The sequence below is a fragment of the Oreochromis niloticus genome, linkage group LG10 (genome assembly GCF_001858045.2).
Source record: "Oreochromis niloticus isolate F11D_XX linkage group LG10, O_niloticus_UMD_NMBU, whole genome shotgun sequence".
NCBI classification, from domain to species: Eukaryota; Metazoa; Chordata; class Actinopteri; order Cichliformes; family Cichlidae; genus Oreochromis; species Oreochromis niloticus.
This window is the reverse complement of record NC_031975.2, coordinates 22,310,116-22,334,845: the sequence shown is the minus strand read 5'-3', so window position 1 is coordinate 22,334,845 and position 24,730 is coordinate 22,310,116. Positions and strand designations below refer to the sequence as shown.

Here is a 24,730-nt window from a genome sequence, read left to right as displayed (position 1 = left end):
GTGGCTTCACAAATGATGAAATCCTTGTGTTATTAGCCGAATTACATGGCGTTGCTATCAGCAAATGTACTCTCAAAAGCGCCAATTTGTTGCAATCCGGTTTTGAGTGTGCATTCCTCTGCGCCATATCCTTCCGGGTAACAAGAAAAGGACGTTATTTACGTAGATTACTGATTGGCAGAGCTAAGTCAAAATTTCGAGAAAACAACTCGAAATTTCGAGTTATTTTGAACTGTTGTAGTAGAAGCAAGCAAAAATTTACCATCTACTTTTCATCTGCTTTGTTTCTTCTGACCATAGATACAAATATTTGATTCTTTAGCTGCCAGTTAATTAAATGTCTTTACCACCTAAGTTGCCAGCTTTCTGTTTGCTGTGGATCTACTGTTGAAAATGAGGTTAAGAGTTCTGTGAGCGATCTGTGTAAATATAAAAACATATTAGTAAAACTGTGCTGGTTAAAATTCCCAGGCACTCATGAGAAAACTCTCTACAATTACAAAAGTCCTGTAGTTACTTTATAAAACATATTTATTAGTCTTGACATCGACTTAAATAGAATGCACACTCACAACCTTAAAGCATGTGAGCGTTTTTGTCTGCCAAAGGTTCTTCTGAGTGGACCGCCTAATTAATATTTGGTAAACTTCAGCAGCATGGGGGCACAGTCGGGGGGCTCTTCACATGGATTGAAACCAGAAAGTCTATTAACACTTTTTAAAATTAGAAAATCACATTGCTGCTGTAAAAGCGTTAAGAGTTCTGGGAGTTTTTCAGTTAGTCTCTAATCACTAGCATATTGTTTTCTTTTTGTATTCACACTCTGCTTGTGGTACTTATAAAATGCTCATTGGGGATCTGAAATGTTGGAAGGTGTGCAGAGAATCCCGTGCTCTTCATTTAACGGAACCTCTTATCACGCGACCCCACCTAATAATCCACGGGCATCTGAGAAACCAAAACAGGGCAGGAGGGGGACAAAAACCAAGGAGAGAAATTAAATAAAGAAAACAACGATTCCCTTGCACCTTCCATGAAATGGTACAATTATACCTCGCTCAGTGCTTAATGAACTATGTCGCCGTGCTCCTGTTTAGACACATCTGCACAGGTGACAGCGCAGTGCCGGCCTTGCTTTATCCACAACCGGATCACAATTCACTAATTGCATGTTAATGAGCAGCCTTGTTGGTCCGCTGTGATGATGAGCGGATAAACAATGTCAAGTGTTGAGGTGGAGACTGGAGGAGAGGTGATGGCAACAGAGGTCCTTTGGGGTTTTTGACCAGGCATAATGAATTTTCACAGAGCACAGTGATCTAAATGGCAGGAGAGAGGAAGCTTGAGTTTGTTTGGCTTCCTTTTTAGTCACTCAAATCAAAGTTGAAGCTTAAAAACAAAATCCCAGATTTAATGAATGGGATAACCTCTGCGTGTGGAGTTTCTTAATATCTTGTGTTAATCTGAACACACTGGATGTCGGTGCCAGAAAGAACAAGAGAAATTGCATACTTAATGCAACGTGCCAAGTTTTTGTGGCCAACTGGTCAATTAAGCTAGTTTGGACAGCCATCTCTGGAGATTAAGTGACTTCCTGGCTAAACGAAAGATAAAGAAGCCATTAAGTAATGAAAATGTAGACATCCAAATAAATTAGTTCATAAAGGGCTAAAGGTAAATGTTCAAGTTTATCCTAGGATTTTATATCTCATTGATGCAGGGTATATTTCATCTCAACATGTGCACATGTTCTTGCAATTTATACAGGACTATAATAGAAATTTAAAAATTATTTACGCATTTAATATCCAGATGCAGGGCAGCTTTGAATAGAATTTCCAAGGCAAACTTCCCTCTAAACCTCATATGTTAGAACAGTTAAATTGCATCAAAAAAGGGCAGGGTGTTAGAAACAAACACAGATCTATTGTCTTTTTGAGACTTTTTATTGTGTAACATTTTGTACGAGTTGATTTGGACCACAGTGGTTCTGCAAGGTGACCAGCGACAGCAGGGACAGGACATTACTCTCCTGTTGAAGTCCTTTCAGCACACCTTTCTCTCCTGTTGAGCTGTGCAGAATGGAAACAGGATTGTTTTCAGAAGTTTTATTTGATAGTTTTTGAAGTAGTCCTGCTCTCTGGCATATAACCTCATTGAAACCAGAAAGCTGAGCCTCCATTACACTCAGTCTATTCTCCTTTTCTTTTTTTTTTATCTTTGCCCATATTTTTCTCTTTCAGGTGAGCTTCTTTCTCAGTGCTTTCACCAGCAATCACAAAAAAGGCATTTTGTGCCCCCCAAAAGTTACGCACTGTGTATACAGGTGGATTCAGTTTTCAGTTCATATGAAGTGCTGTGATAGGAAACTGATTATTGGGAAATAAAATCAGCTATATTTCATCAAAAATAGGTAATAGAGAGCTTCCATATGCATATGCATTGCTAACATGTATTAAACACACATAGAAGCAGATACTTACTTCTACTACTACTATAGTACTACTCAGATCTGTTCTGTATATCAAGGCAAATTAATGATGATTAACATTAGAGAACAGACCAAAGGAGACAATGATTTAGTTTTGCATGTGAAAGGAATAATTTCAGTGAGTGATTTAAGATCTATTAATTTGAATGTGGCCACTGACCATCTTTATGTATAACTCTGGGACTGCTCTTATTATTCAAGTGTATAATTTTCCTTGAATAATGTAATTTTCCTTGAGTAGTAATAAAACCCTGTAATTTTTCTCCAATAACTTTTTTTTACTCTGTGTCCATGTGTCATCAGCACATTTCACAAACTCAGAGATTAACAGCTAATACCATTACGTTATGATGAGGTTGCAGGCCAGGTCTCTCCCATTTATTCTTAGGCAGTAATAGCACCAGCTACCCGGAGACAATGCAGGCTTGGTTATCACCATATAAAAGTATTAGTCAAAGATGAAAAACGGGGTTTTAATTTATTTTACCTTGGACTTGGATTGTTTCTTCTAAAAGAAAATCTTATATTTAACCATTACGAAGTCTGCCCAGTTACACTACAGTCAGGTGGACCTGCAGAGCATCAACACATGTTAAGCCTTATGGTTTACATTTTAGTGCCTTAAATCACTCATCTGTGATATGATCCGTATCACAGATAAATGTGACTTACTTTGAAGTTTACAGCCAACCAAAACATAATTTCAGCTGACATACTGAAGATAAAATCCAAGGTACCTTAACTGAGTCAGTTTTAGGAGACCGCCATCCTCAGTCCCTTGTTTTTTATATACTGTACTACAGTCCTACTTTGCAGTCCAAATGGCCCATTCAGTTTTAATTGTCCTTGCCAGTGTAGCGCTGTCTCTTCCCTTAATTGTAAATCCTGAACTTGAAAGGCTGCCTAAGCTCCTCCATCTATCTTACGGGAAAATCATTTCACATTTTTCCTGTCACAACGCCGCCCCCTTGTCAGGTCACATTAATTTCTAGAGCCCTCAAAAAAAGGAAAAGAGAAAAGGAAGAGCTGCCATTTGTGGTTTCCATGTCATGACAGAGCTGCATCAGGACATCTGCTCTGCCACTTGGTGGGACAGCAAACTATTTAATGCCTTAATCCGCCCTAAGCTGTGGCTGGAAACCCCCCGGTGACTGTCGCATGCTGCACCAACAACAACCCGCTCCATTCATCAACCTAATGGGCTTTATATTTTTAACCCTTGCCATTTATCAGGCTGAGGCAGTGTGATGAGGGGAGAGAGGAGGATCAAATTCCCTGTTGCCTGCTTCAGCTCAACAGGGAAACCCTTGATTCATGGTCTCTCGTCCTTTTCGCATCACTCTTTTTCTCTGCTGTCTTTTCCCATCACTCCCTGCTGTTGTGTGCCTCCTTTCTCTGTTCCCTTCAAGCATCCTTATTTATTCTATCAAGATACCTTCATTTTTCCACCTCACTCCCTGTGGATGTTTTCTGCACCCCATTCTTCACCGGTATTCCCTCTCCAACACCTCCCACTCTTCTTTTTCCATCTTTAATTTTCCTCACGCTTCTTCCTTACTTTTCACGCCCTCTCACCACATTTGCCTTTTTGCCTCTTTCCTCACTTAATTTTACTCATCCATCTCTTCCCCGTATCTCAGGACTTTGGGGACGATGGCTCCCTGTACATCACCAAGGTGACAACCATCCACATGGGAAACTACAGTTGCCATGCCTACGGCTACGAAGACCTCTATCAGACACATGTGCTCCAGGTGAATGGTCAGTAGTGGCTCATTTCTTACTTACAGTGGTCGTACAGTGGTGATGTGGACAAAATTCTGGAGAAAAAAAAAAGATGGCATTTATTGTTTGGATATCATCAGGAAGTTGTCTTGCTGGTCTCACATCAATTTAGTAGCATAACAATGATTCCAAAAGTACAGCAAAGGTCGTAAGGAACTATCTCAGGAACAAAGGGTATCAATAGATGTAAATAAATAATATAGCCAGAACAAGTCTAAAGATTTTAGCTATACTAACAAAACTATTTGTAACCCTTAAAGCAATGAGACTGTTATGAGACTGTCTAATTGGCTATCACTATAAAAAATTAAATATTAATATGTCTTTGTTTTCAAAATGTGTCAGACCTAAGTAAATGTGACCTAGGTGTTGGCACAGTTTGTTTGTTGCATCATTTTTTGTCTGTCTCGTTAGTCTGTTTATCTGGAGCTAACGCTCACCATCAAATAATGTTCCCAATAACTAATCATTCTGTTCAGGAAGCTATTTAATGAAGATTTATCTATTCCAGTGTTAGTCTAGCACACATCAGATAAAAGTGTTTGCCTGACCAAGAATAAAACGCAAAAGATATCAAATTTAATTCCATATATGACAAAAAAAGGCAAAACTCAAAGACGAAGTATCTTTTAAGCAGCATGGTTCACACAAGAGCTTCGGGAGACAAGGGCACACGGAGCATTGCATCAAAGTAACTCTTGCCAAACAGCAAAACATAATTTCATATTAGGCTGCAAATGAAATGTGAGTGTATGCAGCCTATTCAGCTGATTCTGTGCAGTGGATAAAAGCTACTTACGTTGGTAGTCATTTAGAAACCAGCAGAAACACAGAACACCACTGAAGTTATCAAAGCGCTGCCTCGCTCATAATAATTACCTAAATTAGGGTATTCGTCTCTGCTACTGTTATGCTTTACTCGACATCTCTCGAAAGAAAAACCTGCAAGAAAGTTTAAAGCTCCACACCTGTAGCACAACAAAGGTGACCCCCTTAAACTGCTTTTCTTTTTGAATCTGAATGTCAGACAGGCTAACGTGGAACACAAATGATTAAACTAAGCCTCTTCCAATCGAGGAATCACAATGGGTCCTTTTTTTGTCTTGTTTTTGTTTTTTTGACTTGCTAATTGAAAAGAAATACAGCTGCATTGTGGAATTGTCGGAAAAAAGGAGGGAGGGGGGAGTGATGTGAAGGGAGTCATGGAGACAGACAGGGGGACTGAAGGGCGAGTGATCAGGAAAGAGCAATTACCAAATGTTTGTGTTAGGGATTCAAGGTATTTCAAATAAGATATGACAAGGTGAGATAAGGTGCAATGGAAATGAGCCAAGTGCCACATTATACTAAGTGGGCGGTTTGTATCCTGTTGTGCTTTCTTTTCTTTGGTGAGAGGAATGACAATATTGCAGCTTTAGTATTGGTGAAGTAGCCGTGGCTGTACTCTGTAGTATGACAGTATAAGAGAGGTAGATATGAAATCTTTGACATTAATAATGTCAAAAGGTCAAAAACATTAATGTTTGTATTAATGTTGAAATAAGAGAAAGGGTTGGTTTAGTTAAGTACTGTTTTGGTAATGAAACAGAACAGTTCAAGTCACAGACAGATGTGACACATGCAGACTATTTTATTGATACTTCAGGCAAGAAGAGTCCTGCTGCATGCAAAAGAAGGAGTTCATCATATGTGTGTTTTGTAGGATGATAAGGCAGGTCAATACAATGTCTGATTTGAGGTAGACAAACAATACTGTGCAAAAGTCTCAAGAAACTCTTCTTTATACTTTGTGAGGAAAACAACACAGAGAATCGGTGATTTATTCAAACGTCTGCAAACATACATGGAAACACAGTATATAGGGCAAAAAACAGAGTTTGGACAATTGTAAAGAGCGTGGAAGTCAATACCAAAACTTGGAAGTCTTTAGGAATTGTTCTCCAGTCTTCTTAAAAGACATTCAAAGCTCCTGTTTGGAAATTGGCTGAGTTCTGTTGTGTTCTCTCTCAAGATGATCCCACACTGCTTCAATAATGTTGAAGTGCAGGCTCTGGGGAGGCCAATCTATGACTCTTATTGTTCCACTGTGTGTTTTTCTATCCAGGTATGCTTTTACTGCATTGCCAGTGTGTTTGGGATCACTGTCATGCTGAAAAACAGAGGCTATTGCTAATCACATGCTTTCCAGATGGATCAAAATCTGATGCAGATTTTCTATATTCATAACTCCATTAACCTTGACAAGATCACCAACACCAATGCCTGAAACACAGCATTAAGAGCATTTCTAATGAGGCTGGGCAAACAGTAAAGAGATCAAGTGAAGGGCCAGATGCATCTCTCGGGTCCTTTGTCAGGTCTTTGCTGAAATTTTTTCCTGTTTCTTAAGAACATGACTTTCAGATACTGATCATCTTCTGAAGGTGATTCTTCAATGTGTTGTAATGACACACTAAATGCCATCCCAAAATATGCCAAATATTTAGATATTTGAATCACCTTATTGGCCCAAAACACAATTTTTTCCTGTCAAACTGCTTTGTCATTTTTCATAGATTCAACAAAAGAAATTATGTTCTTTTACAACAGGCTGCAAAATAACAAGAGTGCCTAAAGATATAATTTAAAACTGGTTCTTGGCTAAGTTTTCTGGATGCGTAGACACAACACTGATTCATCCCTTGAGTTACTTGCCTTTTTTAAAAGATTACAAGAAAGTCTGGCTCCTTGAAAGAAAAAGAAAAAGAACCAAAGGGTGGCTCAAGACTTTTGCACAGCACTTAAACACAGGAGCAGGAGATGAAAAAGAGCTTTAAGGGGTAACATTTTCTAAAAAAATTGACACAGTTGTCTCTTACAGTGTATTGTATTTTACGTGTCTTGTGTTTTTAATACAAATGTGTTGCATGAGTAATGAGGGAAGCTGAATGGGAGAGGTGAGTAAGCTCCTGGAGGAAGGGTCTGTCAGAATTTGACAGCTGGCCCAGGGTGCAAAATGTGCAAAGCACAATAATCCAAAAACAGCATCTTACCTGTTCATGTAAACTGTTACTTCATATTTCATTTTCCCTCCTCAATTTCTCCATATCTATTTACGGCTCCTTCTCCAAAGGAGGTGGTAAGTGGCACATACGTCCGACATCTATTTCATGCAGGACTCAAGCTGTAATAAAGAAGCCCCAGAGCTCTTGGATTCTTGTTATTTGTGAATATATTCCATGCTGTGGTGAGACAAATTCCTCTCTGCCCACTGTGCGTGTGGGTGTTTGTGTTATATTCCCCCAGGAGTTACGGTCTACCAATGAAACAGTGTGTAATTATGTTTTCACTTGCCGCTTTACTATTTCCATTTGTATTTTTGGTTTTGTGTATATGCGTCCAGTCCCTCCAGTGATCCTGGTCTATCCAGAGACACAGGCTCAGGAGCCCGGCGTATCTGCCAGCCTCCACTGCCACGCCGACGGCATCCCAAATCCCAAACTCCTTTGGCTGAAGAATGGCATGGATCTGCAGCCCAGATCCTCCAAACAGCTCTCTCTCATAGGTGAGTTTTGCAGTGTTTTGCTATCAGCATATTTTGTGCTTTGGCGGACTCTGTGTGTCACAGCTCGGTGGTAAAGTGATTTCTTCCAAGTGCACAATACGTAGCAGCAACAGTGTACAATGGAAAAAGCATAAATCTTTATAAACCACCACAATGTATAAGACTAATGAAAACAAATCTTGGAACTCAAGCTGCTATTTTATACAAGCAACTTTTTTTTTATTGAAAACTCAGTGGTTCCACTTGTCCACAGTAATAATTTCTCATATACTTTCCGTTTATTTGCATTCTGTACCACTGTGATGAAACCATGATTGCGGTCGCCCTCTTTCACTACGTCCTTTTGCTCCTCTGACAACGTAAACATACTTATTATTAGATGGCGAATGAGATGGGAGGTTGAAGATAAAAAGAAATACACTGTGTGACAGAAGATGGCAACAACTTATTTGGGCAAGAAGGCTTTTTTGTTTTATGATACACTCTCAATATCAGAGAGAAGAAGCACAACTTCCCTTTTTACGGCCTAGTTCTTATTAAAGGAAAGTTTATTGGCTGTGTGTGGGTCATTACCTATGGTAATAGCCTGTTATCAACCCTTAGACACTCAAACAAGGAGGTTCTGCAAGGTTCACCACCGTATAAACACTGCAGTAGCTGCTGTTTCAGATTTACCAGCTAATATGGGCAGCAGAAAGGGGCAGCAGCCCTATTTAAAGTGATCATTAGTACTTATTCAATAAACAACATCTAGGTAAGTGAAAAGAATAACATGGAAAAGCAAATTATGTAGCGCAGAGTTCCTTTTTTTTAATCTGGCCGTGGTTGGGGAGGGAATGATCAAAGCACAGGAAGAGTAATTCACCATTTTATTTCCGCAACGCACTTGTATTGATGGGAGTTTAATAAAGATAATATAAAAGTCTTGCCCCTATCCTCATTTTTTCATAGGTTTCTGTAAAATTTGAACAACGCACTGACAGCTGATAGTAAGAAGTATTGATTGCGAGCCACAGTTCCACTGTAAAGAAAAGTACTGCAGTGCTGAAAACACTGTTAGAACACATATTTTCTATCAAACGGGGAACGCAGGGAAATCTCAACATGTGAGATTACAGATAATTTCTGTGACCCAGAAGAATCAGTGGATTTTTTTTTTTCTTTTTTTGGAGTGTGTGTGTGAGTGTGTGTGTGTGTTTGGGGGGGGTGTAAAAAAAAAAAGGCATATATCTGAATTGTTTAGCAGCAATTATAAGGCTACAGGGCATCACAATGGAAGCCGATAACACATAAGTGAGACCACTGATGAATTACTATCACTGTGTGTGTGTGTCTGTGCAGCCTCTCCCATGTCATGTAACCTTTTTTAATTTACTCTTTCTTACTTGAGGTTGAGCAGTTCACTTGTGGTGTGCAAAAATGTAATACAACAGTGAGCTAAAAGGTGCTTTAAAGCCCAATAAAGCTAACAGGAGCTGCTGAGTCAGGTGACATGTCCTGTTCACCTATGCAGTAATCCATCTGCGGGGAGCCGTTTAAGAAAATGAGCTCGCTTCAGTTTAAGACAAAACCGGTCACATCATCACAGGCGCCGCAAACATGCAGAGGATATAAACACTCATTTAAGTGTTTGATTCTGTGGTTTTTAATAAGAATTGATCAGAACATCATTATGAATTAGAAGTAATTAAAGTGCTGTCTCATTCCATGAGACGTTAGAAGTGCTTTAAGGCACTCTCACTTCAAAGCATTGCACGCATTTCCTCCGATAAAAGAGAATTATTATCAGAATCCAAAAGACATTTCACTAATGTGAAAAGCTTTGCATCAATGTCTGTGTTGTTTTTTTTCCTAACCCACTGGGCATGAATTAGAAGGTTAAGATGAAGAACAGTTGTTTTTTTTCTCTCTCTTTTTTTTTTTTTTACAAGCTGTGTGCGACATTGCTGTTTATGGATTCTATAGAAAGACCTCCATTAAAAATGCTTTAAGTTTCAGCAGGTGGAACACATGATATCCTGTATATGTGAGGAAAAAGGATGGTGCTTATGTTTGATGTTATCTAAATGTTCTGTCAGGTGATGTACAGAAAGGGGTGAAAATGAAAGCTTTCTTTAATGTTTTTATACATCCTGGCTTGTAAGATCTCCACTGTGACAAATTCCCCTCGTGTGATCAGTGAAGTACTACAGGAAGGATCAGAGTGCAGCTCTGGATCACAAAGCTACAGCATGCCGCAGCAAACATCAGAGAGCTCACCTCTGATGTTGACCTTTGTCTCTAAACGTCGCCAGCATCACCTGTCGCTATTGATTCAGAATATGATTCTGAAACTTGAGAGTAACAGTGCTGTGCTGCACAGTATGTGAGGGAAAAAATGTAACTCATGTATGTGCAGCAGCATACAACCAGTGAAACTATTATAGTAAATACTATAATTAGGTATCTTAATTAAAATAAATAGCAATGTGCTTTACTTTTTCTTTACTTTTTTAAACAATACATTTGAAAATTCAACAATAATTATATATTAGCAATAAAAAATATAATTATGAGATTGTGCATACTGGTTAATTTACCATTACAGAAATGTAAAATGAATTTGGGGTTATTACCAGTACTGTTAATTTAGGACACCTGTTGTATAAATCTTTGGATAGTGGAATAATAATTTTATATTATTTTGACTGAATACTATTTAAATGTATTCATCAACCACAGCGACCAGATATAGACCAGAAGAGAGTCTGACCAAGTTGTACATGCTGCTACACTGTAGCTACAACGTCTCTGATTTCATTGAAATAAAAAATGCCTGCGCTTTACAATTCCACTAATCATTCACTCTCACATTCACACACTGGTGGAGGCAAGCTACAGCTGTAGCCACAGCTGCCCTGGGGCAGACTGACAGAAGCGAGGCTGCCATATCGCGCCATCGGCCCCTCTGGCCATCACCAGTAGGCGGTAGGTGAAGTGTCTTGCCCAAGGACACAACGACCAAGACAGACAGAGCTGGGGATCGAACCGGCAACCTTCCGGTTGATGAGCTTCCCAACCACCTGAACCACGGTCGCCGGAATAGTGTATTGTCAAATTACTCTATACATGTATTCATGATTCAACCACAGAATTTTAACACAGTGGAGATGCAATGTTGAATTTGTTGACTAAATTTAAAAGTTTGTTTAAAACAAAATAAACACTCTGAATATGGTTGTAGTGTATACTAGCTTTGCATCAGTAATGTGTATACCTGTTTGATTTTTTTTCCTCTCTTCTTTAGCGAACGGTAGTGAACTCTTTATTGGCAGCGTCCGCTATGAGGACACAGGAGCTTACACGTGCATCGCCAAGAATGAAGTGGGAGTGGATGAGGACATCTCGTCTCTGTTTGTTGAAGATTCGGCTAAGAAGACTCGTAAGTCCTACAGAGTCACAGTTCACTATTTATGTAAGAAGTCAATATTTGAATTGATAAAAGTTACTCTAAAAGAAAAGCTTAGAAAATAATATTTTGGAAAAAATGATTCCCGACATGAAAATATTGTGAAGGGTGAACTGAGGTACTGATGACACTGAGATCAGAAACAACACTGGTCACCTTGCCTGTTCGCCTCCCACTCCTGCTCATGTGGATTCACTACCTGCAAGGTTACTGTAAAAGAAAAGGACTCTGCTGTTTAAGCCAGCAGCCAAGTATATTTTGATTTTAAGCTTTTCTACTTGTTTAAGCCTTGGACAGGTGGTGTGATAAAGGACTCTTATTGTCTTTGTGCTCACAAAGCGTTTTGATTGCGCTTACAGTTACAAGCCTGCCTTCACCTGGATGCACTGTCTATATTGCTGCCTCTTTGAATGTTGAATAGAAAGGAAAGGCAGGAGCTTGATTTTGACGAGAGCAAAATGCTAATTTTGAACAGTTTTGGGGGGTTTTTTTGGTGGTGCACTTAATAATCGTTGAGAAATCTAAGGGAAGTTAGCACAGCGATACCTATTTATACAGACTAGGCTAGAACAAGACTAACATCATCCGCAATAAACGATTGTCAGATCATGTATAATGAAATAAAATTCAGACATGTAATAAAGAAATAGTACAAACAAATCACAGTCATTTACCAACATGTGGACAGCTCTATTATTTAAAAAAATAAGCTTGCTGAAATTTGTCCTGTGCAGACAAGCGTCAGCAAATGCTCCATGCATCTCCTAAATTTTTAATGCAGTAAGTGGTGAACCTAATAAGCCCCAAAACTGCTTTATGTCAGCTGACAGTGAGCTGATTCCCTATGCCTTCAGATGGTAGAAAAATAAAGAAGGAATCACCATATTCATATTAGGCCAACAGTGAAGCAGCATTTCAGCAGCTGCACTTTAAAGCCACATTTCTTTTACAGTAGTACTAAGATCAAACACAACACTATATAGCTCTGTTGTATCCACACTTACAAAGACACCCGAGCAAACATGGCTGAAACCCCAACATCACCTCCCTGGTCAAAACTGGTTGTGAACAACAGTAAAAACTGAATCGCAGACAAACGGATGTTGACTTTGTTTCCACGTAGATAAGAGATTGCATCAGAGCATCATTAAAATGAGAAGTACAGTAAAGACTAGATTATTGCAAACCATATGTAATTAGTCAGTGACATATGGGATGTCGATGGCTCTGAACAGATGTCCACAGAACATGTGTCCAAATACAAGAGACAGACTAGTATTACTAAGCCCTGTTTTTAATAAACACCACTTTTAAGCTGTTTATGGTTTTGTGCATCTAATTTTAATTTGTGGCATCATATCCTTACAATTATCCCCTCCCCATCCATGATTTCAGTATCATAGACTTAGGAATGCGCTTCTCTTTTTACAAGAAGTTGATTACCTCAGTAACTAAATGAATGAAACTCAAAAGGCTGAGGGTTTGAGTCATACTCAAGGTGAGATGTTTCTTCTCTTCTGACTGTTCATATCAAGTAATTTTGTTTTCTCATTTTATTCTAATCAATAAAAAAGATAAGAAAGTAGAAAATAATAAGTAAGCACAAACTTTCTCTAACCCGAAAAGCTAACAACAATGTCTAAGCTTAAAATTGAAGACATAACTCAAACTGACGTTGTGGTAACGTTTTTGCAAACTTTCATTTTGAAACTATTTTTCAGCAATGACTAGACACTGTGAAAACATCACCAACGATGTTTGCTGGGACAGGGTGACACGGACAAAAGATGAATGTCAGGCACAATAATCTCCTATTTGAGCCCATTCTTTTATATAGTAGGAAACAACAGATTTTATGGGAGACATCAAAACCTCCACGCCAGAAGAATACAGTAGCATGTAGGTTTGTGTCTGTCTGTAATGTGTTTTCCTGAGGTTGATTCACTGAAGTAAAGAGCTGCTTGTGGGGAATAGTTCAGTCAGCCTATCCGGGAACAGGAACAATATACCAGAAGTATTAGCAAAATAATCATGCCTGCAGTTAAGAGATCCCCCTCTGTGAACACACACAGCAAAGCAGTCACTTTGTGAGATTTTCAGACCACTTTTGCTTTTCAAGCACTTTATAGAGTTTCATTTGTGTTCCTAATAAACAAAATTGCTGTTTTCTCCTATTAATCTGTACTTGAAATACCATAATGACAAACTGAGAACATTTTGCAAATGTATTAAAAATTCAAAACTAAACTCTACAGAATAAAGTATTCAGACTCTTAAATATAAGAGTTGTGGGAGGCTGCTTCAGTAGCCGTTACAGCTTTGTGCCTTCTTGGCTAAGTCTATGGACGTTTGCAGTTGGCTTAGTCCTTCCTTCCTTATCACAACCTCTCAATCTCTATCAAGTTAGATGGGTGGCGTCTGTGAACTGCCATCTTCCCTCAAATATCTTATGGTGTCTTTGAGTTTTGACCAGGGCACTTAAGGAATGTCAGGTGTTTCACTCAGAGTGGTATCTATCAATCTTGCCTTTACAGCAGAGCTGCAACATGAAGTGCTTCTGAGACTGCCGTCCCTTAGGCAAGATCATTTATCTCTGTGAACACTTCTGAAACACTCAAGACTGACCTTTTTGTTAGTCCATAAAATTGAGTTTAAATCAATTTAAACATTTCAGTTGGAACTGTCAAGGGAAATAGTGAGGTCAGTGACAAATGAAAGGCAGCAAACTGTTTAGGGTCCAAATATAATTTATCTAGGACAATTAACTTTGTCCAAAATTAGCTCTTTGTAATATGAACTCAGTGGGGTTTTTTTAATGGTTTTGAATGGGCCTTGAAAGACTGACAGTATCATAAGTCCTTGGACAGAAATCTGTGCATTTTCTTGTTATTTATGACACTTTCATGCATAAATATGCAAGCTGATCATATTTCTTTGCCTCTGACTAAAATCTCTTTGGGGTCATCTAAAATGTTTCAATGAAGGGAAAAGCAGGTTTTATGAGGTACTACATTTTTTTATGGAGTAATCTCAGTTTTAAGCAGGTTTAACCTATCAAATTAAATACGTTAGCGCTCTGTAAAATTTTTGTCTTTCATTATGTTGCATCATTTGACATGTTAGCAATACCTAAAAAGAGCTCCTGGGTCAGATGAAATTAAACAGAATAATTGATGCCACGTCTTCTCTGAAGACAAGAGTTATGTCTTGATCTAAGAGGAAGCATGACCTGTCAACAGTAGTGAGGAACATTTTGTATCTGTCAAACATAGTATTTTGGATCGACATGGCATGACAGAACTTATCTCCTGTTTCTGAAGACGTTTTGCTGGGTTGAAATAATATTTTTTTCTCCTTTTTTTCTCCATTTCCTTTTGCTCAATGGCCGATTGTGCAGTTGCAAACATTCTGTGGAGAGAAGAAGGTAATACATAACACTTCTCCAAACACTTTTGCATTCTTGTGAATAGGAAGATGTGATGTGCATGTTTGTAGCTCTGCAGGGCCTGCAGCTGGATAGCTATGATTTACCAAGATGTTTGCCCTGCTGTCCAGAAGATTCAGAGTTGTTTTGTTTCCAGCAAAACTTTTCTTTAAGTTTTCCTATCTTGCATGCCCAAAGTGTTTCATCCTTTTCTTAGTGTGCTTTCTAACATTTTTTTTCAGGACACCTAAGGGGAACATTTGCACGGAAGCAGGGATTTTATGTCTTTTACAAATAATACCACAGACCCAGCATGGTCGCTGCAAGAAAAACAGCCTTGTGATTTTGAGCAGTATATAAATCCATCCTGTATTTATGGAATAAATATTATTACCACATCAGCATTACCACAAGTACGTGCATTCTAGTAGCAGCGCATTGAAAAACTTACTGTGGTTTAGAATCTGGGGTTTTTTGTATACATTGCTACAAAGTATGGTTTACCACAGGACTAAAAGAAGTCAGAGTGGTTTAGAATACAGTGTAAGCTCTTGAACTGAAGTATTTGTATCTTGTTAACAGTGGGGGTGGTAAGTGAGCAGATATTTTTTTCTCCTTAATGACTCATTGCATGCTTGTTTATATTTCGTTTTTTAAATTGCTTAGCAATACAAGTGATCTGGTACCTCACAGCACTTTTGTGGAAAAAGCAATATCTTAATAGTCTAACAAATCAATAACAACCACCAGTCTTTGTCTTTGCATACAGCTTGCATTTATATATGAATGCAATGTGTTTAACAAATGAAATGTTTATGCCACAGTTTCTTTCTTTATCTTTAAGTTTATGTAATGGTTAAAAAAGTGATAAAATTGATAGAGTTATTGCTAAACTATAATTACTTTTGGGCTCTATGATTTTTCACATTTGCTGTTTTTACAAAAAGCAGACAGAATAGTAAAGCACATTATTATTTTCTGATTAAGATACGAGTTTAATATTTTAGTGATTTCTTTATGCTTGATTAATTTCTGACTTCTAATTTATTAGATGGTCTAATAAATTTGTTAAGCACTGTATATATGTGTGAATAATGATATGTGAAGGAGTAATAATTTGTTAGGGTTGGGGAACATAGGATTGCGGAGTCCTTGCTAAGTTTTTAGCTGCTGTTTAGACTTAGCAGAATACATGTGAAAAATTGTGTTTTTAATTTATGTCTCTTGCTGTATTAGACTGTGAACAAGTTGCTGACAGGATCCTTTATAAGCACTGTCAAACAGCTGGCAGCCACATACTGCCCATCCATGCTAACATGCTAACTGGCGTCTTGCTGTGTCTCCTCTGGCAGGAAAATTTAAATGCCAATCACAAATGTCAGAAAAGATGGGAGCTGGATTTTTTAAATTTGTATTTCTTCCATTTTTTTAAGTATTCTGACAATATGTTTTTCTGTCCGCTTGTCTTGATTTTTAGGGCTAAGTGTGGGAAACATGTTCTACGTGTTTTCTGATGAGGGCATCACTCTTCTTCAGCCTAGTGAGTGTGAAATACGGAGACATATGAAGCGGACAGAGAGGATTGTCGCTACCTATGTAAGTGCATGTGAATTTAATAATGGAATAAATTCAATAAAAAGAAAATACACAAAAAGTGCCCATTAGCTAATGAGTGACCTATAGGTGAGTTTCAGGCTTCTCTATATTTTACTAAATAGATTTCAGGATGGTGGTGTTTGTCATTGCTGAGCAGATGTCTTTTAAAATCAAATTACGTGTAAGGTAGAAGAATGCCACTCAGTGTGTTCCCCATCACTTTTTTATAGTAGTAGTGGCATGCATTCATCATGCCGTGGTATAACATAAAAGTATCTCGCAGTCAGTAAAAAGGTTTTAGTTTCTTACACCATAATACAAAGAATGACTATGAGGTACCAGGTGTTTATATAAGGGAAACATATAATTATCTTTTAAAATCTCAGGGGTTTTGTCCTTTAAATTCAAGATCTTTGAGTATAGGGATCAGGATACGCCTTCAAACCAGAACAAACAAACTAAACATCTCTGTAACTGCTGTCAAAATAAAAACATAATGCAGCAGTGATTTTTTTTTAACTTGACCACTGAAGAGAGAGGACCCCACACACTGTAAAAGAGTCCCGCCTTCTCCACATGTCTAACCCTTTGCAAATTTGGTAAGAAAGAACATTGATTCTGTGGATTTGTTAGCTTAAAGGCCAGTATGCAGGTCTTAGTAACCCATCTGTACTCGATAGCACTCCCCTAGAAACTCAGGGCAGGGTGCGGTTTGGATTAACAGCTTTGCCTTTTTTTTATTACAGGCTTTCATGTGTGATACTTCAATAAGATATTTAATATTCTATTTTTCTAAAAATGTGTTGGATTTACATGTGGCTAATAAACATTTACTTAGGTACACAACAGCATTGTGTAGTTGCTGCAGATGTATCCTCCTGCTTGTCTGGCACCAGCAATCATGTCCCATTCAGTCTGTTAAATCCTATTTTCTTCCCATTCTGATGCTCAGTTTAAACTTCAGGAGGTCATCTTGGCAATAACTACATACGTACCTGCACTGACTTACTGTGATTGGCTGATTCAGTATTTGTGTTATTGAGCAGTTGAACAGGTGTACCTAACAAAGTGGCCAGCCAGTCTACATCCTATTCCCAAACAGCTCACCAGAAATCTCGTGGATAAAACCTCGAACTGTCTAATTTAAAATGACAAGCAGTGGATTAACACTAATCATCGATTCTAAATAAAAAATGCCATTTAGCTTAGCATGCTGTTTAATATAGATGCTCATCTTTTAGTAAACTATGTCAGTAAGTATATAGTCAAGCCAAATTATAAAAAGTAAATTAAATTTAAGATATATTGTAATTATTTAATTAATTTATTCCATTTTTTTTAAAGTCCATTCTGTAGTTCTTCATTTCAGTCCACAATGAAATTACCACCTAGGTCGAGGCCATTCTTCCTCCTCCTCCCTCTCTGATGTCATTGGATGACTCCTCAACTGACTAAACGTAATAGGATTACTCATGTCCATTAGTCAACAGCTCACAACTACAGAGCATATAGACTATATACCTGGGGTTTTTAATCCACTAGAGAACATCCTTTTCCTCGAGCAGGGCGCTTTAGATGGTAAAAGTTCTTGTTCTTTTGAGGGATTTGGGTTTTACAGTAGCCTGTAATTGTATTAGAGATCAATACAAACTCAATAGGCCATGTGTTAGCCAGTTCCTGCTATAAACAGCAGTTTCTCCACTTTGGTGAGGTGGAGAGGAGGTGGCAACTCTGGGAACACAACCTCTGTGTGTGCATTAATGATTACATCAGTATAGTGTACATGAGGGAGTGTGTGCATAGTTGTCTCGTCAGCAAAGACGGGGGACTACAGGGCCTGCAGGAGACATATGTCGAGTCAGTCGATATTTGAGTGAAATTACTGCAAAATCTGCCCTCTAAATGTTAAGGATGCAAACAGTTTTCTAAGAGAAACATCTAGAATGACTAATAGTTATTACAGATGCCATTTAGACAATCATTAAAAGTGTAACTGAAATAAAGCAAGCAGTAGTAAAGATTTGCACCTTTGCAGGGCTCCAAAATATGCTAAATATTGTTCTTTGTATTTTTTAATTTAAATAATATTGATGTTATTAGTATAGTCAAGACTTAATTGTCAGTTGTCAGAGTAAATAAAAGCTGCTGCCAGCTCTTTATAGGTGTAGATTTTCAGAAATCTGTCTTGTGTTTTTGGACTGTTTTCATTTAGAATTGTCAGCTGTATTTCAGAAGGTTTGGCTTCTGACAATTGGATTATTTCTTAACCATTTTTTAAACATTTTCTATTATTTCAAAAAAGGGACATGGTGACATTAAAGGGAAAAAAGAAAGGAATTTCTTTTTTTAACCTAGTGGTAACCATGGATGAATAGTACAATAAAAAGCATCACAGTGCTGATCTTAAACACACCAGTAAATCCTCCCAACCTTTTCCCTCCTCTCTTGCTCTTCTCCTCCTCTCCTCATCTCCTCTGTTGGCTCTTCCCAGGAGGAGATGTGCCCTAAAGGTGAGGGGGTGTCACCTCAACACTGTGTGTGGTCCTCAGCAGTCAACATCAGAGATAAGTACATCTACGTGACCCAGCCCCTCCAGAGCCGAGTGCTGGTGGTCGATATTCAAGCACAGAAGGTGGTGCAGGTGGGTAGAGCAGGTTATAAGACAGGCCTGTCACAACACACCAAAGACAAATATCCAACATGCTAAAGGGTCATTTTAATTTGCTGCATGCTGCTAACTGCTTCAGATACTAGTGCTGATGTAAGCTTGGTAATGTAAGGAAAATAAGGCCTGCACAAAGCTTCTCTAAGCCTGGGCTCTGGTATGTTTGATTACAGTACAATTACCCTAAGTCAGCTCAGCATAACTGATCTGCACATTACTATACTATTTAAATGCAATTAAAACAAAATGTAAGTCTAATTTTTTTTTTCCTTTAATACAGAGTCCTATATGAGAAGGTCTAACTTCACTGCTATACAACAACATGTCACTTTTATTTTCTACTCCATAGATCTTTAGGACTCAGTCATATAGGCCTCAAGATCATTAGCAGATGCCCTGGCAACCTCCTGTCAGCAGACAAATATCTGTATTTTTATGATTGCCCTGGTCGCTAGCATAGTGCAGTGATCACCCATATGTTGTATGGAAGATGTTTCTGTAAACAAGTCAGAAGCCTGGTGTAGTAAGAAGTAAAAGTACCTTTAATGCAGCATCCAACCAACTGTCCAGACTTTCTAGATATTGTCAAGCTTTTCACAATTTTACTCCACCTTGGCAAATAATGTACAGTTGTCCTTCGCTATAATGCAGTTCACCTTTCGTGGCCTCGCTGTCTCGCAGATTTTTTTGGTGCAATTTTCCATGATTTTTTTGTTTTGTTTTGTTTGTTTGTTTTACAGCGCATTGTGTTCTGCATTATGACTGGCTGTAGACCATTGTCAGTCAATCTTGTGCCATGTCTCCTGAACAGTACAGAATGCATTCAGCTTGTCAAATTTTTCTACGAAGATTTGAACTTTGAGAGTGTTTAAAAAAGAGAGAAAAGTGTGGAAATGTTCATGCCTGTCTGAGAAAAGTGTATAAAGTGTGTAGTGGGGGGGGGTTACAGCCTTAAAACATCTATGATAATTGTAAAAAATAGAGTTGTCTGCTTCGTGGATTTCACCTATCACGGGTTATTTTTGGATCGTAACTCCCGCGATAAACGAGGAACCCCTGTACAAGTATTTGCAGACAAGTCATCAGTAACAGTTATCGTGGATTAACTACTTACTGTACATATAGAGCTGGCAAATCACGATGCGATGGGCATTTATTCAGTCAACACAGTTGACATTCACTTGTTAAAAATGTGTCAAAACCTTTTGTCTGCCTGTCTTCAAGTAAACTATATTTCAAGGAAAAAGAAGAAAAAAATTAACACCTTTAAAATTAGCGGGGATACATTCAAGCAGAGTTACACTATATGTCAAACATGACACTGTGAGACAAACCGAGTTCAGACTCGACACACTACTGAACTGCAACCAATGTAAGAAGCTACATGCAAGGTAAAATAAATCAAATGCACTTCAAGTGCTTGGAACAATATGGTGCCCAGGTGGGTGCTAGCTGCCTTACCATTTATCTTGCCTGTAACGGCTGTTTAGAGATTAAATCCCTCAGGGGTCCTTCCCAGGGTCAGCATCATTTATACTGAGGTGCAGGATGAGAGGAAATAGGCCTAACTCAAGAAGAAAGAGGTGAAAGAAGAAAGGGAAATGAACTAAAGTCTGGGATAAGAAAATTAGGGAACCAAAGATCCAAAACTGTCATTAGACACCTGCAACTTTACCGTTATCTGTCTTATCTGTTCTCAGTAGTCACTTGATTGAGTCTGGATATGTTTTTAATTGATATTAAGATGTTATTTTAAACCAGACCAAATATAAAATCATATTACTGTTTTGAGCATTCTGACACACATCTACACTAAGTTGTTCTTGTAGGTCATATCCTACAGTGAATTGAAAACTGTTGAAGCTGTGATCAGCTGCTTGCTTTCCTTGTCTTTTTTTTAACTTCATCCGATACTGTAAAACTGCTTTTCTGTCCTTTGCTCCCAATACCCTGCCTCTTCCACTTCCCCCTCTCTTTCTTGAATATCCTCTTTGGCCTCTGGGTGCAGGAGGTTAATGCATCCTCCTTTTCTTTTTTCTTTTTGCTTTGTTATCTCAAGGCACCCTTTGGTTCAAGACACATTTGTCATTTCTTTTAAGACAGGAGAGATGGTGGCAGGCTGCACAGGCAGAGGGAAACGGATGAACAATATATATATATTAGTCAAATAGGAAACTAAGAATGATCGATTCATTCTAATCTTAGAAAGGTGTCCTAACAATGTCTCTAACAAGGTCTCTCCTTTCAGAAACATCCCAAAAAGGATAAGTGAAGGAAGTCTTCTGTGCTCTGCAACAAAATCCTCAAACCTGTCTTCTAGGATCTGTTTATATTGTCTGCAGCCGACAGTCAGACAGCTGAGCTGTAGGCAAAAGATTGGAAAGGACTTTATCTAAAAGAAGGAATGAAGAAAATAAATATCTGAAGTATAAACATGCTCTTTGTAGAAGAATAACTTTAAGAATTGGGGTGATAATATGACCTGTTTTCTTTGATACCAAGTAACCGCTGCCAATGATTTTACAGCATCCATCCAGTCTCCTCAAGATTTACTTGGTAAAATATTTATAAAGCTTATAAGTCTCAAAGTAAAAAACTAAGAATTGTCACCAAAAAGAGTGCCATCCCAGCTCAGCAAAGTTGTGTCGCTGATGCGTAAGAAATAGAGGTGTTCTAAATATTAGGTGTGATCAAAATATTTTGCACCAATTCAGGAAGTCCATGTAAATGCTGCAGCAGTAATTTTTGTAATTTAGGATTGTGTGTTTACACACACACAGCCTAACTAAAATAAGAGACCAGATCATTAAAACAAACGTGTATGCTTTCCTTTAAAAGTCCCCGTGCAAACACAGACTTGTGTTGTTAGTCCAGAGACTTCACACACACATAAACACACACTACTCTTTTCCCCTCAATATTTCCTTTTGTGCACGCTGTCGGCTGCTTGCCTCCGCATGTGGTCAAACTTGTCATGTCCTGTCTGTAAGGTCTTTAGACACGCTCTCGTGACCACTTCAAGGTGCACATCTGTGATTTGCACCATGGAGTAGAAGCAGTACCTTATAAAAGAATCTCCATCAGCACGGACTGGGTGATATGCTGTGATCATATTCTTAATGCGTCAAACGGAAAACATTCAGCACAAATTACCTGAAATGTTGTGCAAAGACATTTGGGTGCATTACAATGTGCCTGCTTACAGGGATTTAAAATATTTTTTTAACAAAAAAGTCTTTGTGTGATACCTAAATTTTAATTATTACCCCATGAAATGATAAACCATTTCAACAGCTTCACTTCTGAGTCAGTGGAGATCCACTAGATCCTTCAATTTTGGTAACTTTTAAAGAAACTTTAATGGGAATCACAGTGAAATTTCAGTCAACTATGGGTTTTGCTTTTTTTAAAAGATGATATCTGTCTGAAGTTTTCAATGGTACAACCTCAGAGCATTACCATCCACAGGAAAAGAAGAAAAATATTTCAAAGCAGAAATAAAGGAAATGCCCATATTGCTGATTTTATTCTTGGGTGCTTTATCATTTGCTTACTATAGTGAAAAGTTGCACACTTTTTAGAAAGCCTTCATATGTTTCTGAACCCTCCCATCCAAAGATTCCCAAAAGACACCAGGATGAAGGTTGTAAACATGTGGAGAAGCTACAACAACAGAGGCTAGCATGGTTTTCATGCTGTTCCAAGCAAGGAAATGGCACATTTGTTATCTTTCCCAACAAAGGGATCTAACCTTGACTATGATGTGTCAGACCTGTGCCAGCTAAGCCTCCCATTGGGTCCAAAAACAAACAGCACATCAGCTAATTAAAAAGAAAGCCAGATGGCAAAAACCTCTGTGTAGTCACTTAAACTTACTATACCGGTTCATTTTGAGGCTGCAGTAAATCAGTTGCACACAGTTGTCATTTAAGATTCTGTTATGAATTTTCTTTTTTCTAAACCCGATCGAACATCTTTGCTCCAGGAGCTGAATGATATTCTAGTTTCCTGAATGATAGAAGTGGTCCTCTATGGCATCCATATGCTTTTGTACTTCTGTTTTAGTAATGGATGCTGTCAGGTGACCTACAGGAGATCATCTACAGCACAGATTCTATCTAGTGTTATAAATTTACTTTCTTTCAAGTTTTTTGCTGCTACAGCTCTTTGACATCTAGCCAGCTTAGATTGTTATCACTACGTTTGGGGTATTCTTGGAAGGACATGCAGAAAACTGTCAAATGTGTCAACCTTTACAATATCTCTTTCTTTTGTCGTCTGCCAGTGGAGCCACTGAAAGCAGCCCTATGAACTGTTTTGGAATCAGTTAGGATTGCAAACAGTCCCATAGCTGTTCTTTTTACCAAACTTCATGTCCACATCTCTAACCATGCAACTCTACTAATAGGTCAAAAATTGGACACATATACATATGTACTGTATATTCAGAAAACTATTGAACAATGTGCCTGATTTTTTTTCATTGATTTTTCAAAGTCACATTTGTGATTCATGGAATTTAACCACTCCACACACATTTTGAATAACAATATTTAGTGTGCTTGCCTGAAACAAATACTTACTGTGTTTGTTGGTCCTATGATATATCTACTTGTTATGTGAACCTAATTATCTATTTTTATTGTATTTCTTTAGGCGAAATTTCTCTTAACCAAAATTGGGGCAGATGGCATTTAGACCAAACCACAGACAAATTACTAAATCAGCATGTATTATTGATATTTAATTTCCTGTAAAGTTCAAAATACCTAAAAAAAATCAAACATCAGAATCCCATTTTGATTGACAAAAAAAATGTTAAAATAAAAAACAAAATACTAAGAAAACGAAAATAGGACGCTTAAATGTATATCTGAGATTTATCATCGTAACCCTCTAACCTTTTCGTCTTATCTTTTGTTGGAATCAGAGCACAGCAGCGTTGGATGGTTTTGGCACCCTGAAAAGAAACGGCTCTCAAAATCAATTCCATTTTCTTTAAGTCAAAACAAGCATACCCAAAATTCTTTATCCTTAAGAAAATAGTGTGATCACTTCATAAACTTCATAAATAACACTTAAGTATGTTTGGCTTTTATATGACTGCCTTCCAGTTTGCTGCATTTAGGCCTTACCCCATCTTTACCTCTGCTTCTATTATGTAGAAACCAACACACACATACATCTGCTCATACTATACACATGCACATGCTGAGTTGACACTTGGCTGACCAGTGCAGAACAGAGGGCTGGACCTCCCATTACTGAACAAAAAGCTTGTGGTCTCGCTCCACTGGTGAGGGTGTCAGCAGCTCCCTGTCCACCCAGCCAGAAGCAGGGTAATGGATTGTGTTATTCCTCATTGTTGACATTGCAACAGATCTGAGGTTTAGTATATTCCCATCCTCTCCCTTCTCTCTCATTTCAGTTCTTCTTTTACCGCTTCTCCTTTCTGCTTCGTCACCTGATGTGTGTCAGATACCTTAACTAAAATCTCTTCAGCAGTGACATTATGCAGGTTTTGTTTACATCTGTATATCCTATCTCCTTTGCACTCTGTCAGTGGCCTGATGTGATAAGAGTCTTCTGTTGACTTTATGTGTTACAGAGTGGATTTTCTGGTCAGCAAGTATACTGCTCTGTCACAAATCCACACATCATGTGTACTGTATAGCTGTTATGTGGATTCAGTTAGTTTTGATCAGATTATACTGGTTCTAAAAATTCTGACCTATTTTATGTCCACTGTATTCAAAACATTTAGCATGTTGCTAAAA

The 24,730-nt window shown here is 38.2% G+C and overlaps 1 protein-coding gene across 4 annotated transcripts in view; it reads left to right on the top strand.

Moving 5' to 3' along the window:
* The window catches only part of fstl4 (follistatin-like 4), a 218,432-nt gene that overhangs the window by 181,806 nt on the left and 11,896 nt on the right, over window positions 1–24,730 (top strand). For all 4 annotated transcript variants that reach the window (XM_025910898.1, XM_025910897.1, XM_003451400.5 and 1 more), the window contains 6 exons: window positions 4,132–4,252; window positions 7,659–7,820; window positions 11,107–11,241; window positions 14,666–14,692; window positions 16,170–16,288; window positions 18,780–18,929. In XM_025910898.1, coding sequence (XP_025766683.1) covers window positions 4,132–4,252; window positions 7,659–7,820; window positions 11,107–11,241; window positions 14,666–14,692; window positions 16,170–16,288; window positions 18,780–18,929 — 714 coding nt within the window. The remainder of the gene's footprint in view (window positions 1–4,131; window positions 4,253–7,658; window positions 7,821–11,106; window positions 11,242–14,665; window positions 14,693–16,169; window positions 16,289–18,779; window positions 18,930–24,730) is intronic.